This window comes from Eleutherodactylus coqui, chromosome 13 (assembly GCF_035609145.1).
Source record: "Eleutherodactylus coqui strain aEleCoq1 chromosome 13, aEleCoq1.hap1, whole genome shotgun sequence".
Taxonomy (NCBI): domain Eukaryota; kingdom Metazoa; phylum Chordata; class Amphibia; order Anura; family Eleutherodactylidae; genus Eleutherodactylus; species Eleutherodactylus coqui.
Genome location: NC_089849.1, coordinates 97017215 through 97034260, shown reverse-complemented (window position 1 = coordinate 97034260; position 17046 = coordinate 97017215). Strand labels below are relative to the sequence as shown.

Genomic DNA, 17046 nt, shown 5'->3' with positions numbered 1-17046 from the left:
GGTCCAGGATGCCGGGATTCAATTGTACTATATCAGTGGAGGAGGTATGATAACGTGTTGCTTACATTAATTGCTGAGAAGTACTAATAAAGTGACAAACCCCTTTCGCCCCCCCCAATACTTTCGGACAAGCTGTGTTCGGTCCGCACATACAGGACATTACAGTTTAGGATGAACAGACGTTCTACTTTAAATGGCTGTAGCTGCAATTCTATCAGGGTGAAGATTCTAGGGTTTAAAATGACGCCAATAGCAAGTCAGTAGCCCTTAGTGAAGCGAAGCTACAGCTGTTTGAAGTGGGGTCGGCAATACTGAATTTACAGCTAGAGCTGAGAAGGAGGGGAACAAGGAGGCAGCGCAGCAGATCTGTGATTCTCCTGTATGTCTCCCTAGCTGAGTGTGCCGCGATTTGATTTCCGCACCCAAAGGTCCGCATGATGTAATTCCGTTGCGGACGGCCATGTTTATCTATCAGCAGCTTGAACTGCAGATCCTGCAATTCAAATCCGCCGGTGGACACCGAGCCTAGAGGAGTCGCCCATCTACAGGCTGTGCCATGTAAGTCATCATCATCCTGCGGCACAAGTCTGCACACGCATGTAGTGTGAGGCGGCATACAGGTGGAGGAGCGGTACAGTATACACATGGGGCAGGAAGGATATGCATCATGGGAGGGGGCCAGTATATACATATAGAGGAAGACACATGGGATATGTGGTAAGGCTGCGCAGAGACTATACACAGGGGGCTGCACAGTATACAATAGGGGGGGTACAAGGTGTGTGATATATAGTGTATAGATACACTATACAGTACATGTATATAAGGGTAGGCAGAGACTATACACACAGGGGGAGCACAGTATACAATGAGGGGTACAAGGTGTGTGATATATAGTATATACATATACAGTACATGTATATAAGGGTGGGCAGAGACTATACACACAGGGGGCAGCACAGTATACAATGAGAGGGTACAAGGCATGTGATATATAGTGTATAGATACATATACAGTACATGTATATAAGGGTGGGCAGAGACTATACACACAGGGGGCAGCACAGTGTACAATAAGGGGTACAAGGTGTGTGATATATAGATACATATACAGTACATGTATATAAGGGTGGGCAGAGACTATACACACAGGGGGAGCACAGTATACAATGAGGGGTACAAGGTGTGTGATATATAGTATATACATATACAGTACATGTATATAAGGGTGGGCAGAGACTATACACACAGGGGGCAGCACAGTATACAATGAGAGGGTACAAGGCATGTGATATATAGTGTATAGATACATATACAGTACATGTATATAAGGGTGGGCAGAGACTATACACACAGGGGGCAGCACAGTATACAATGAGGGGGTACAAGGTGTGTGATATATAGATACATATACAGTACATGTATATAAGGGTGGGCAGAGACTATACACACAGGGGGAGCACAGTATACAATGAGGGGTACAAGGTGTGTGATATATAGTGTATAGATACATATACAGTACATGTATATAAGGGTGGGCAGAGACTATACATACAGGGGGAGCACAGTATACAATGAGGGGTACAAGGTGTGTGATATATAGTGTATAGATACATATACAGTACATGTATATAAGGGTGGGCCGAGACTATACACACAGGGGGCAGCACAGTATACAATGAGGGGGTACAAGGTGTGTGATATATAGTGTATAGATACATATACAGTACATGTATATAAGGGTGGGCAGAGACTATACACACAGGGGGAGCACAGTATACAATGAGGGGTACAAGGTGTGTGATATATAGTATATACATATACAGTACATGTATATAAGGGTGGGCAGAGACTATACACACAGGGGGCAGCACAGTGTACAATGAGGGGTACAAGGTGTGTGATATATAGTGTATAGATACATATACAGTACATGTATATAAGGGTGGGCAGAGACTATACACACAGGGGGCAGCACAGTATACAATGAGGGGGTACAAGGTGTGTGATATATAGTATATAGATACATCTACAGTACATGTATATAAGGGTGGGCAGAGACTATACACACAGGGGGCAGCACAGTGTACAATGAGGGGTACAAGGTGTGTGATATATAGTGTATAGATACATACACAGTACATGTATATAAGGGTGGGCAGAGACTATACATACAGGGGGGTTGCACAGTATACAATAGGGGGATACAAGATGTGTGATTAGTGATGAGCGAACGTACTCGTCCGAGCTTGATGCTCGGGCGAATATTAGGGTGTTCGGTATGCTCGTTACTCTTAACGAGCACCAAGCGGTGTTCGGGTTACTTTCAGTTTCCTCTCTGAGACGTTAGCGCGCTTTTCTGGCCAATTGAAAGACAGGGAAGGCATTACAACTTCCCCCTGTGACGTTCAAGCCCTATACCACCCCCCTGCTGTGAGTGGCTGGCGAGATCAGGTGTCACCCGAGTATAAAAATCGGCCCCTCCCGCGGCTCGCCTCAGATGCCTTGTGAGTTAGATGAGGGACAGTGCTGCTGCTGGAGCTGCTGTAGGGAGAGTGTTAGCAGTGAGTGTAGGCTTCAAGAACCCCAACGGTCCTTCTCAGGGACACATCTATCCGTGTGCAGTACTGTGCAGGCTGCTGTTAGCAGTGTTGCATTTTTTTTTTTTTTCAAAATCGGCTGTGCAGAGCATTGCGCCCTGCAGTAATACTACAGGGAGAGAATTGTGTAGGCAGGGCCAGAAGACATATATTATTGATTGAATATAGTCAGTGGGCCTTTTCTTTAAAAAAAAAGGGAAAAATTCTATGTGGCCTGCCTCTGTCAGTCCTCTGCGTTCTGGGTACGTGTGTTGTGGTGGGTGGAGATAGTAAAAAAATCATACGCAGCCAGCTACGTTTAACAGCAGTCTTGCGCCAATTTATTTCCTTCCTGCCTGGGGAAAATCACCGCTCTGCTGCACTTCATATAACTGCATTTCTGTGGAACAGATTTCTTATCTGATTGAATATAGTCAGTGGGCCTTTTCTTTAAAAAAAAAGAAAAATTGTATTTGTCCTGCAGGCTTGCGCCAATTTATTTCCTGCCTGGGAAATCACTGGTAATACAGCATGCTGAGGGGTAGGGGTAGGCCTACAGGACGTGGACGCGGCCGAGGACGCGTAGGCCCAAGTGAGGGTGTGGGCACAGGCCGAGCTCCTGATCCAGGTGTATCGCAGCCAACTGCTGCGCGATTAGGAGAGAGGCACGTTTCTGGCGTCCCCACATTCATCGCCCAATTAATGGGTCCACGCGGGAGACCTTTATTAGAAAATGAGCAGTGTGAGCAGGTCCTGTCGTGGATGGCAGAAAGTGCTTCGAGCAACCTATCGTCCACCCACAGTTCTGCGCCGTCCACTGCTGCAACTCAGAATCCTCTGGCTGCTGCTCCTCCTTCCTCCCAGCCTCCTCACTCCACTACAATGACACATGCTCAGGAGCGGGAAGACTCCCAGGAACTGTTCTCGGGCCCCTGCTCAGATTGGGCAGCAGTGGTTCCTCTCCCACCAGAGGAGTTTATCGTCACTGATGCCCAACCATTGGAAAGTTCCCGGGGTCCGGGGGATGAGGCTGGGGACTTCCGGCAACTGTCTCAAGACCTTTCAGTGGGTGAGGAGGACGATGACGATGAGACACAGTTGTCTATCGGTGAGGTAGTAGTAAGGGCAGTAAGTCCGAGGGAGGAGCACACAGAGGATTCGGAGGAAGAGCAGCAGGACGATGAGGTGACTGACCCCACCTGGTGTGCAACGCCTACTCAGGACAGGTCTTCAGAGGGGGAGGCAAGGGCAGCAGCAGGGCAGGTTGCAAGAGGCAGTGCGGTGTCCAGGGGTAGAGGCTGGGCCAGACCGAATAATCCACCAACTGTTTCCCAAAGCGCACCCTCGCGCCATGCCACCCTGCAGAGGCCGAGGTGCTCTAAGGTCTGGCAGTTTTTCACAGAGACGCCTGACGACCGACGAACAGTGGTGTGCAAACTTTGTCGCGCCAAGATCAGCCGGGGAGCCACCACGACCAGCCTCACCACCACCAGCATGCGCAGACATATGATGGCCAAGCACCCCACAAGGTGGGACGAAGGCCGTTCACCGCCTCCGGTTTGCACCGCTGCCTCTCCCCCTGTGCCCCAACCTGCCACTGAGATCCAACCCCGCTCTGAGGACACAGGCACTACCGTCTCCTGGCCTGCACCCACACCCTCACCTCCGCTGTCCTCGGCCCAATCCAGCAATGTCTCGCACCGTCCAGCCGTCGCTAGCGCAAGTGTTTGAGCGCAAGCGCAAGTACGCCGCCACGCACCCGCACGCTCAAGCGTTAACCGTCCACATAGCCAAATTTATCAGCCTTGAGATGCTGCCGTATAGGGTTGTGGAAACTGAGTCCTTCAAAAGTATGATGGCGGCGGCGGCCCCGCGCTACTCTGTTCCCAGTCGCCACTACTTTTCCCGATGTGCCGTCCCAGCCCTGCACGACCACGTCTCCCGCAACATTGTACGCGCCCTCACCAACGCGGTTACTGCCAAGGTCCACTTAACAACGGACACGTGGACAAGCACAGGCGGGCAGGGCCACTATATCTCCCTGACGGCACATTGGGTGAATTTAGTGGAGGCTGGGACAGAGTCAGAGCCTGGGACCGCTCACGTCCTACCCACCCCCAGAATTGCGGGCCCCAGCTCGGTGGTGGTATCTGCGGCGGTGTATGCTTCCTCCACTAAACCACCCTCCTCCTCCTCCTACGCAACCTCTGTCTCGCAATCAAGATGTGTCAGCAGCAGCACGTCGCCAGCAGTCGGTGTCGCGCGGCGTGGCAGCACAGCGGTGGGCAAGCGTCAGCAGGCCGTGCTGAAACTACTCAGCTTAGGAGATAAGAGGCACACGGCCCACGAACTGCTGCAGGGTCTGACAGAGCAGACCGACCGCTGGCTTGCGCCGCTGAGCTTCCAACCGGGCATGGTCGTGTGTGACAACGGCCGTAACCTGGTGGCGGCTCTGCAGCTCGGCAGCCTCACGCACGTGCCATGCCTGGCCCACGTCTTTAATTTGGTGGTTCAGCGCTTTCTGAAAAGCTACCCACGCTTGTCAGACCTGCTCGTAAAGGTGCGCCGGCTCTGCGCACATTTCCGCAAGTCCCACACGGACGCTGCCACCCTGCGGACCCTGCAACATCGGTTTAATCTGCCAGTGCACCGACTGCTGTGCGACGTGCCCACACGGTGGAACTCTACGCTCCACATGTTGGCCAGGCTCTATGAGCAGCGTAGAGCTATAGTGGAATACCAACTCCAACATGGGCGGCGCAGTGGGAGTCAGCCTCCTCAATTCTTTTCAGAAGAGTGGGCCTGGTTGGCAGACATCTGCCAGATCCTTCGAAACTTTGAGCAGTCTACCCAGGTGGTGAGCGGCGATGCTGCAATCATTAGAGTCACCATTCCTCTGCTATGCCTCTTGAGAAGTTCCCTACAAAGCATAAAGGCAGACACTTTGCGCTCGGAAACAGAGCCGGGGGAAGACAGTATGTCGCTGGATAGTCAGAGCACCCTCAGCGCGTTCAGGAGGAGGAGGAGGAGCATGAGCATGAGGAGGAGGGGGAAGAGACAGCTTGGCCCACTGCTGACGGTACCCATGCTGCTTGCCTGTCATCCTTTCAGCGTGTATGGCCTGAGGAGGAGGAGGATCCTGAAAGTGATCTTCCTAGTGAAGACAGCCATGTGTTGCGTACAGGTACCCTGGCACACATGGCTGACTTCATGTTAGGATGCCTTTCTCGTGACCCTCGCGTTGCACGCATTCTGGCCACTACGGATTACTGGGTGTACACACTGCTCGACCCACGGTATAAGGAGAACCTTTCCACTCTCATTCCCGAAGAGGAAAGGGGTTTGAGAGTGATGCTATACCACAGGACCCTGGCGGACAAGCTGATGGTAAAATTCCCATCCGACAGCGCTAGTGGCAGAAGGCGCAGTTCCGAGGGCCAGGTAGCAAGGGAGGCGCGGAGATCAGGCAGCATGTACAGCACAGGCAGGGGAACACTCTTTAAGGCCCTGGACAGCTTTATGGCTCCCCAGCAAGACTGTGTCACCGCTCCCCAGTCACGGCTGAGTCGGCGGGAGCACTGTAAAAGGATGGTGAGGGAGTACGTAGCCGATCGCACGACCGTCCTCCGTGACGCCTCTGCCCCCTACAACTACTGGGTGTTGAAGCTGGACACGTGGCCTGAACTCGCGCTGTATGCCCTGGAGGTGCTTGCTTGTCCTGCGGCTAGCGTCTTGTCAGAGAGGGTGTTTAGTGTGGCTGGGGGAATCATCACGGATAAGCGTACTCGCCTGTCAACCGACAGTGCCGACAGGCTTACACTCATCAAAATGAACAAAGCCTGGATTTCCCCAGACTTCTCTTCTCCACCAGCGGACAGCAGCGATACCTAAACAATACGTAGGCTGCACCCGCGGATGGAAGCATTGTTCTCTATCACCATCAAAAATGGGGACCTTTTTGCTTCATCAATCTGTGTATAATATTCCTCCTCCTCCTCCTGCTCCTCCTCCTGAAACCTCACGTAATCACGCCGAACGGGCAATAATTCTTAGGCCCACAAGGCTCAGTCATATCATTTTTCTTAAACATTTTTATAAGTTTCAATGCTCATTAAAGCGTTGGAACTTTAACTTGAACCAATTTTTATTTTAACTGGGCTGCCTCCAGGCCTAGTTACCACTTAAGCCACATTAACCAAAGCGATTAATGGGTTTCACCTGCCCTCTTGGTTGGGCATGGGCAATTTTTCTGAGGTACATTAGTACTGTTGGTACACCAATTTTTGGGGGCCCTCGCCTACAGTGTAATAAAATTAATTTTTAGCCTACCTGCATTACAGCTGACGTTACCTCAGCTGTGTTGGGCAATGCAATGGGATATTTTTATGTACCGCCGGTGGGTTCCAGGGAGCCACCCATGCTGTAGGTGCACACGGAGTTGTAACTACATGTGTCCACTTCTAAAGAACCCCAGTCTGACTGGGGCATGCAGTGTGGGCCGAAGCCCACCTGCATTTAATCTGACGTTAGCTCTGCTGTCCAGGGCACTGCAATGGGATACATTTATGTACAGCCGGTGGGTTCCAGGGAGCCACCCATGCTGTGGGTGCACACGGAATTCCCATTGCGGAGTTGTACCTGCCTGTGACTATTTATAATAAAACGCGGTCTGACTGGGGCATGCAGACACCTTGACAGAATGAATAGTGTGTGGCACATAGGTTCCCCATTGCTATGCCCACGTGTGCAGCTCCAGATCGCGGTGGCACAGGATTGGATTTCTCATTGCTTCTGTACAGCATTGTGGGCTATCGTCCTGCCCCTTTTATGGGGGGGGGGGGGGGGTCGCTGCCTAGCCATGCCAACCCTCTGCAGTGTGTGCCTGCTTTTCCTGTGGCAGACGCACTTATAAATAGACATGAGGGTGGTGTGGCATGAGCGCAGCTGAAGGCTGCGCAGGGACACTTTGGTGTGCGCTGTGGACACTGGGTCGTGTGTGTGTGTGTGTGGGGGGGGGGGGGGGGGTTGGTCAGCATGTAACCCAGGAGAAGTGGCAGTGGAGTGTCATGCAGGCAGTGATTGTGCTTTGTTGGAGGTAGTGTGGTGCTTAGCTAAGGTATGCATTGCTAATGAGGGCTTTTCAGAAGTAAAAGTTGTTGGGGGGGGGGGGGGGGCCCACTCTTGCCGGTATTGTGGCTTAATAGTGGGACCTGGGAACTTGAGATGCAGCCCAACATGTAGCCCCTCGCCTGCCCTATCCGTTGCTGTGTCGTTCCCATCACTTTGTTGAATTGCCCAGATTTTCACACATGAAAACCTTAGCGAGCATCGGCGAAATACAAAAATGCTCGGGTCGCCCATTGACTTCAATGGGGTTCGTTACTCGAAAGGAACCCTCGAGCATCGCGATATAGAATATAGATACATATACAGTACATGTATATAAGGGTGGGCAGAGACTATACACACAGGGGGAGCACAGTATACAATGAGGGGGTACAAGGTGTGTGATATATAGATACATATACAGTACATGTATATAAGGGTGGGCAGAGACTATACACACAGGGGGCAGCACAGTATACAATGAGGGGGTACAAGGTGTGTGATATATAGATACATATACAGTACATGTATATAAGGGTGGGCAGAGACTATACACACAGGGGGCAGCACGCACATACGTACATGAGTAGAGCGTGCAGCAGCGTCTCCGCACACCCAGTGACTGGCCGGTATCCTGGCTCCTACTGACAGCAGCACGACAACTACGGGTCCCGACGAGGGAAAGAAGAGTAAAGCGCGAAAACCCTACTACCAACCCGTGGGATAACCATCAGCTGACGCTATATTCCTATCACTTCTGTGTATTTCTGATCACGTGCCGTCTGTGCGCTCCCAGTTTGCTGTATTTTGTGGGTTTTTGTATATATACTGTTCAGCGCCGGAACAGCAGAACTGCAGCGCCACCCCTAGCAACCAATCACATCACTTCTTTCATTTCCCAAGGAGCCTTAGATCCACGAGAGCTGGAAGCTGATTGGTTAGTCAGGGATAGCTCCTCCCACTGCACGAGGATAACGTAGAATGTATGGGCTTTATACAGCTCCCGGCCGCATACTATTATATTCCACAACACTTCTGCTCGATTCGCAACCTGATTGGTTGTTTGGGTTGGCTTATTCACAGTGATTGGTTGTTTGGGTTGGCTGCTTCAGTGTGATTGGTTGTTTGGGTTGGCTGATTCAGTGTGATTGGTTGTTTGGGTTGGGTGACATACGGAGCGCACAGTACGCAGGCGCAGTGAGATCTACCGCTAGCATGGAAGCTCTACTGAAGAAGGAGCTGAGTCTGTCTGACGTGAAGCCGTCTGGTCACTCAGGGGGAGGCTGCATCAGTCAGGGCCAGAGCTATGACACCGACAAGGGCTGCTTCTATGTCAAGCTCAACCACAAGTCACAGGTGCCTGCATTATTCTACTGCTTCTAGTAATATACATAGAGGGCATGGAACTACAAGTCCCAGCATGCCATGCAACTAGGACCTAGTGTCCTGCAATACTCATATCTGGGCAGTGCTATGTTATGGTCCAGCAATCCTAGAAGCATTTTGATAGAGAAAGTATGTGAACCCACTATGGGCAGAGTCTCTAGACAAGTGGGTACTGTTTTGTAACTGGGCAGAAGTTTCCATTCGGGGTTTGGGAGAGCTGGGTGTCATTCTGCGGAGCTCTAGTGAAGGCTTGTCACCAGCTCGCCCTGCAACAAGAAGCAGCTAACTGGAAACAATGTGTATTGTTAGGGATTAGAGCGCGGCCTCGGATTCCGCTGGCGAGGCGTTCTCTGTATGCGGCCATGTGACATCATCAGACATTTGGATCAAACAATACACAAATAATGGGAACCCGGATCATGTGATGTGGAGTTGGAGGTCCCGCTCCTCGCCACCTCTGACATGGCTAATCGTATGACCATCATCTATTTCCTTTCTTCAAAGGCAAGACCAATGTTCGAGGGAGAGATGGCGAGTCTGGAAGCCCTTCTCCAAACAGACACCATCAGGGTCCCCAAGCCAGCGAAGGTCATCGACCGGCCCGCAGGGGGCGCTATGTTGGTTATGGAACACCTGAACATGAGAAGTCTCAACAGGTAGACTGCTCTGAGGCTATTTCATGTACATCCCTTAACCCCTTAAGGACCGGAGTGTTTTGTACCTTAAGGACCGGACACTTTTTAGGGATTTTACCCATGTGGTGGTTTTACGACCCTATTTTTTTTTTCTTTAGTTGCCAAAATTATTTTTATTTTTGCAGCATTTTTTTTCATGACATGTAGGGCTATTTTTTAATATAGTTTTTCATTAAATTTTTTTTCGTCTTTTAGTTTTATCGGCGGTAAAATGTAAACAAAAAAGATCTTTTTAATACATATACTTTTTTAAATGAGTGTATTTACTCTAAAATAAAGTACCAGAATGTTTAGTTTTTTTTTTCATTTTGTTTTGGACGTTTTGATATATAATTTGCACAGTTTGGGATTACAGGGCGCATATGATGACGGTTTTGGTTGGTATCGGCGGTGAATCATATTTTTATTTTATTCTGTAATTCTGTAAGTTATTTTTGTAACTATTTTTTAACATCTGTGTCCCCTCTGATGTCATATAAGACCTCTGGGGGTCATTCTCATTGTCTTTTCTTTGTTTTTTTTTTAATTTCACCCTTTTCCATTGTAGCTGTAGTGACAATAGTCACTAACGGAGCTGATCAGAGTCTTCTAGGACCCTGCAGCTCTGCTGTGGCACGGGACACCTGGCGGTCACGTGATCGCTGGATCAGATAGCGGAAGTGGCACGTCTGCTTTCTCTCTTCAATGCATAGCGCTCATTGAGAGCTATAAAGCCTGCAAGAAAGAAGGCTGAAGCAGTTTTAACTGCTTCTGCCTTCTCCTCTGGGTCCTCAGCTATGACTAACAGCTAAGGAACCGACCTGCTGCATTGTAGGAGCTTTAATCCTGCGCCATATTTTTACCATCGGCCGGGATTAAAGCCCAGGACCAAGCTCCGTAAATTCACGGTGCTTGGACGTTATCAGGTTCAGTCTACATGCTGCAAATCATAGGGCCAATTCTGTGCAGGTTGGTATAGCTTCCCAGTAATCCTGTTATGACATCACCGTGCGCTCCCCAGACAGGGTCGGTGTAAGGGCCCTTTTACATGGGATGACCTGTTGGGGGTAGATGTTCGACAGGTCATCCTGTGTAAAGCAGAGGAACGATCATTGCTAGTGAACGGAGGTGGAGTGTGTCGGAGATCGTTCCGGCACGCCTCCATCATTCACAATAAACAGGCAGTCATTCATAATTGAATGACTGCCTGTTTACACAACCGATCTGTCGTCCAGTTTTCTGCATACAGAAACTGAAGGACAAACCAGAAGTAAATGACTTTTTGTTGGCCGTTCAGTCGGGGCGTGCCTTTACACTGAACAAATCTTTCAGATTCCGGCATCCAGGAGGAAGCTGAACGATTTATCGGCCCGTGTAAAAGAGCCCTAATGTGAAAGTAATGAGGCAGTTGCTTTGGCTCCGAACCCTGTAGGCAACACACCCTACATATGGTCAGATCAACACTGGGCACCTGCTATTTACTCCATAGCTGTAGGGGAGGCATCATCTTGTGTGCTCCACACATGACCATTGGGGCACCTGCTATGAGCTCTCTTGGAGCTGTAGGGGCACAACCAAAGATCTCTTCCGAACCATTACCCTTCCATATTAGCAAGTCATGTCAAGAGTGTGGCTTTGCCATAGCTGGACTGTAAGGCCTTCGGTTGCTGTTTTACAGGTACTCCACAAAGTTGGGGGAGCAGCTAGCTGATCTTCACCTCCATAACCAGCAGCTCCGAAAAAAGTTGGACCAAGAAAGCAGCACTGTTGGTAATGACAGTTTACTTTACATTAGAGCATTCCGACTGCCTATAGCTCACCTAGCCTTACTTAAAGGGGTTGTCCCGTGGCAGCAAGTGGGTCTATACACTTCTGTATGGCCATATTAATGCACTTTGTAATGTACATTGTGCATTAATTATGAGCCATACAGAAGTTATCAAAAGTTTTATACTTACCTGCTCCATTGCTAGCGTCCTCGTCTCCATGGAGCCGTCTAATTTTCGCCGTCTAATGGCCAAATTAGACGCGCTTGCGCAGTCCGGGTCTTCTCCTCTTCTCAATGGGGCTCCGTGTAGCTCCGCCCCGTCACGTGCCGATTCCAGCCAATCAGGAGGCTGGAATCGGCAATGGACCGCACAGAAGCCCTGCGGTCCACCGAGGGAGAAGATGCCGGCGGCCATCTTCAGCAGGTAAGTAAGAAGTCACCGGAGCGCGGGGATTCAGGTAAGCGCTGTCCGGTGTTCTCTTTTAACCCCTTTAAAAAGAGGCGGGTATATTGTCTCTGGAAGGGGCTCCCAAACTTATATCATCCCCATGTTTAATACTGATTCATTGTTAATTATTCCACTATTTTTCTTCTTTGTTCCATAAGGTAAAGGCGCTGGCCAGTCGGACCTGGAGTACATGGATAAGTTTGGTTTCCACGTGGTGACCTGCTGTGGATATCTTCCCCTGGTATGAGCCTGATATAACAGGATTCTATTCTTCCCTACATAAGTCATTTGTCTCCTAACAAAACAACATTAAATGAATGGTTTATGCCACCTGCCGCCTCCCTGATGCTGTCAGCCCGTGTGTCAGCAGAGGTGACAGTGCAAGTGTTCCATCAACAGGTGAACGATTGGCAGGACGACTGGGTCACATTTTACACCCGCCAGAGAATCCAGGCCCAAATAGACCTGCTTGAGAAGTCATCCGGAGACCGGGAAGCCAGGGAGCTGTGGTCACAATTACAGGTGGGTTATCTGCACACATGTAATATATATTCTGGCTAAGACAGTCTGTGATGACATAGGAGAAGGATTTCAGAGTTCTTCAGACTGCAGTTACTGTTCATATCTGTGTCTAATAGAGCAGAGCTTCAGGGTAAAGCATGGGAAGGGACAAGGCAGCTGAAGCCTTTGATGAGACAATATGTAGATTGTAACCTACCTAAGAATACAATAGACAAGGTAAATAAGATAGCTGTACCATAACGAAGTTGCACTGCAAGGTTGGGCTCACATGGGCGGATTTGTATTGCAGGTCCGCAGACATTGAAAGGCATGCATTTTCACTTTATCGATCACACTCACGGATACGAATTGTATATTCCGCGAGCGGAAGAAAAATCGCTACATGCTGTATTTTGACGCAGCATCCGCGCGGATGGTTTCCATTGATGTCAATGGAGGCCATCCGAACCCAAGCCCACTGTCAGAGATCGAACCCAGGACCTCTTGCATTCCAGTCGACAGTTCTCTGCACTAAACCATCCAGCCCCCCTGCTGAATCTTAGCCTCGTTCCTGTGTTCCTGATCCAGTTGCTCCACTGCCTTGATCAAGCTTCATCTCCTAAATCTGCTCCTCTGCTGCAAACCGTGACTACCTGTTGATTACCTCTGGCTCTCCTCCTGACAACTCTACCCGCCTCCTCCATTTGTACTGCAAATCGTGACTACCTGTTGACGACCTCTGTCTTCCTCCCAACTACTCTCCAGTCCTGCACGGCTACTACACCTGCGGCTCCAATCTAGCACCTGAAATGCTACACCCGCATGCAATTAACATTACATATTGGCTGCAGGTACCCACATTCTCACTAAGCGACGACGTAGGAAATATAAATAAACAAAAAAAAAACTGTACTGCGCATGACTGCTTGCGTGCCTGCGCGGTGCAGTAAGTTGAGGTACAGCACGGTCACCAGCTGGGCTCACAGCCAGAATCCGCTGCGGGCCTCCCAAATGCGGAATCCGACCCACCCGTGTGAGCCCAGCCTAAAGCTTGAGTACAAAGCAGCAGTGCGAACTATGGGGATGCAGAAAACGTCCGTACCCTCCAATGTATGGATTTCAGGCAAGGCAATTAATCTGGAGTCACTGATCACAGCCATGCTGCAGTGGAGTTGAGCTGCAGTGTAAAGTATGAGGGCACAGACTGAGAATCATCTTGAGCCACTGATTATACAGACAATAAATTGCAGGCTGTCTCTGACGTAATGGACAATGCAGCTAGGTTAAAGTCACTGATGTGCTAATGGAGCAGAGTTGCAGTGTAAAGCAGGCTAGGTAGAGCTTCCAATGAGACAGGTGTGCCCTAATGAAGTGTAGACTTGTGGAGATAAGATAAGCAGCAGATAAGCACCCCTCGAGGGAACGACTTATATAGGACCACAACTGGACACGTTTGGTTGACATTTTGTCTAGACCTCCCTTACCCTCGCCCCACTTTATTATTCTAATGATTTCAGGACGTATGACTTGTGTTTTATCACACAGCTCAAGGTCCCCCAACTCTTCTCTGAGGTGGAGGTGGTTCCGGCCCTTCTTCACGGTGACCTGTGGGGCGGGAACGTGGCCGAGCTGGACACTGGACCGGTAATATTTGACCCTGCCAGCTTTTATGGACATTCAGAATTTGAGTTGGCAATCGCTGGCATGTTTGGTGGCTTTGGCTCTTCCTTCTACTCTGCCTACCACTCAAAAATAGCCAAAGCCCCTGGCTTCAACCAGCGGCTGAAGTTCTACCAACTCTTCCACTACCTGAACCACTGGAACCATTTTGGCAGCGGCTACCGAGGGTCATCACTGAGCATCATGAGAAGTCTTCTGAAGTGATGACCTACCAGCACAAGACTATGCGGGAATCTCTGAAGGGCGTTTAAAGTTGCATGTTCTGGCACAATAATATGCGAGTTTTAAACCCGTTTTGGCCATTCGCACCACTTTTCTAAAGCATGGTTTGGGTTTAGCAGGAGGGAGGTGACCACCCGCAGTCTGATAGATTCACTATAATTTATGCCTGAAATGAATGGAAATCCATGGAAGCTCAAAGTTGGTGTAGATTTCACTTAGTAGTGTATGGACTGCTCAAGGTGCCCCAAATGTACTGAGAGTCTTAGTACATTTGGTGCATATTCCTTCAGTGAGCTCCAGATTAAGATCACAGTATGAAATGCAGATCTTAATATACAACCCCCCCCCCCCTTCCATAGGATCCATACCCAAGAGCGGCACTCATTGCATTATTAAAGTTTCACCCGGTCCTGTTCACACAGTTGCACTTTGTTATATCGTCAATCTGAGCTCTCTCACACTTCCAGTCTCACGGTGGTCAGAGCCCACAATAGATGCCGATGCTGTTGGCCGGTGTGACTGATGCCCATTTTAGATTCTCAGGCATTACCTTAGGCAATACTCATCCCTTGTGCAGTTTGAGGGCACATATGGCTATATTCGGGCATCTGCCACTGCACAACTTTTGGCATCCCCTGTTCCAAAGCGTTATTAAAAGGTACCAAAAATATCCAATCGGGAAGCTTGTTCTTGGTGCGGTTCAATTCACAGTATGTGTATTACGTTTGTACAGAGAGATATAATTGTAGCAAACCTTCATCTGTGAGAACTAATAGATAGGGACGGGCTTGCAGTCCCTGGATCTAAACAATAATGTTCCCATTCACTAACAGCAAGCAGAGATCTTGAAAATGTTGAATAACTGAAAAGTCTTATTAGAAAGTTGCAGTGATTTTTTTTTTAAGGTTTGTCAGGGAGCTTTTAATTTTAGTTAAAGGGGTTCTGTCATTTAAAAAAATAAATTCTATACCTACTTTTTCCTCCCCTGCCAGTCTACTTACCAGATCTTCACCTCACTGATCTTACTCTGTCTCCTGCAGTCCCCCTGGGTCACCTTACCTGCAGATGGCTGATTCCTCTGCTTCCTGTGAAGTTACGTACATTCACAGGCATTCTCATTCCTGCCGGCAATGTACTTTACGTCACACTTAACAACCTAGCACGGAGTGTGCCGAGCTATTGCAGAGATTGCTCATGCCGCTGTCTCTGCAATAGATCAGCATTCCTTCCTACCCAGTAAACGCTATGTCACAGGGACATGACATTAACTGACTTGCAGGACGAAGAGTGCGAGAAATACAAGCTCCATAACAAGAAGCAGAGGATCTGGCCAGCCTGCAGTGAGGTGACCCGGGGGACTGGACAAGCTCAGCGAGGAGAAGATGCCGTAAGAAGACTGCCTGGGGAGGAATAGGGGAGTATAGAATTTTTTTTTTTTTTTTAAATGTCAAAACCCCTTTAAGTCTTAGCCATTGACTTAATGGAAGCATGACTTCACTAATACAACCATAATATATGCTGCACTGCCTCTGTGTCATTCTATCTATTCAAATGGGGGATGGAAATACGCCTCTGTTACACCATCTATTGGATTGTAACTCCAGAAGTGTGACACGGGTCTCCCGCACCAGGTGAAGCCGGTGATCGGCTGTTGGATCACAGCCTGGAACTTGCTCAAACAGTGGGGACCAGAGAAAGTTTTGATTACCATCTTTTAACCCTTTACATGCCACAGGCAATGTTATTGGGGCATGTAAAAGGTTGACAGAGGGATGGGACCCTCTTGATGTGATTGTGGGGTCCCAAAGGGTTGCTGTGGCACGCGAAGACTTGAATATGGCCTCAGAGTCCAGCAGCTACTGTATAAACCTGGTATCGCAGGAATCGTGCTGACGCTGAGAAGAATGTTATCATGTCATTTATTTTGTACACTGAACGCCGTAAAAATGAAATCCAAAAGACAAAATGTCATTTTTTTAAATGCCAGAAAGTCAAGAAAATCGTAGAGAGCGCTACGTAGAGGTAGATGTGATCCGTATCGAATGAGATGTGATAAGTGACTCAGATGAATTTTTTTCTCAGTACTCCAATCCTCTGAATCAAAGGAGAGCTGCAGATACAAACAGGGGGGTCTGGAAACCAGAACTCCCCTAGATATAACAGATAATAGAAAGTCAGAAAAAAATCCGCGCTCAGTATGGAGAAAAAACTAAGGACATATGATGCATACGTATCACAGGCAGAATGATTTAATATGACACTTACTTGGACAGGAGGGGGGTATGATGCACAGATGCCCCCTCCTATGAGTGTCTTCCACAGAATGCAGTACTGTATTCCACAGCATAATGATAAACGAAGGGCTTTATTCAGGCGACGCGTTTCGGTGCACAAAAAGCACCTTTCTCAAGCCATATGGCTGGATCTGTGCTCACATATAAACCCAGCTCCTGGTCAGTCTCTGGCTGGACCCTAGGGTGTGCACTCATGTTACTTCTGTGTCCTGTAACTTATCAGTCATGTTCAGCTTGTTCCCACTCTGATCTGTGTTTGCAAGTAGGTCTATTGTCCCTCTGCTTTACCCAAGATTGTTTGGACACCTGTAGTCCTAGTCTGCAGTACATGCAGCCCCCTTTTCCTTCCCCCTGTACAGGTGCAGCCTCCAAAGGTCTTATGTTTTAT

At 49.0% G+C, this 17046-nt stretch overlaps 2 protein-coding genes across 3 annotated transcripts in view; one reads left to right on the top strand and one right to left on the bottom strand.

Annotated features, from left to right (window-relative positions):
- TBCD (tubulin folding cofactor D) overlaps window positions 1–8491 on the bottom strand; it is a 172793-nt gene extending 164302 nt beyond the window's left edge. The window contains exon 1 of one of the 2 annotated variants that reach the window (XM_066586653.1): window positions 8402–8491. The gene's annotated coding sequence lies outside the window, so the exon portion shown is untranslated. The other variant, XM_066586652.1, reaches the window with a different exon arrangement.
- A 393-nt stretch (window positions 8492–8884) lies between these two features.
- On the top strand, window positions 8885–16794 carry LOC136587724 (ketosamine-3-kinase-like). The gene is made up of 6 exons (XM_066586464.1): window positions 8885–9041; window positions 9576–9727; window positions 11424–11515; window positions 12120–12202; window positions 12361–12483; window positions 14008–16794. The coding sequence occupies exons 1-6, from the start codon at window positions 8901–8903 to the stop codon at window positions 14344–14346; spliced, it is 930 nt and encodes a 309-aa protein (XP_066442561.1). The 5' UTR covers window positions 8885–8900; the 3' UTR covers window positions 14347–16794.
- The last annotated feature ends 252 nt before the right edge of the window (window positions 16795–17046 follow it).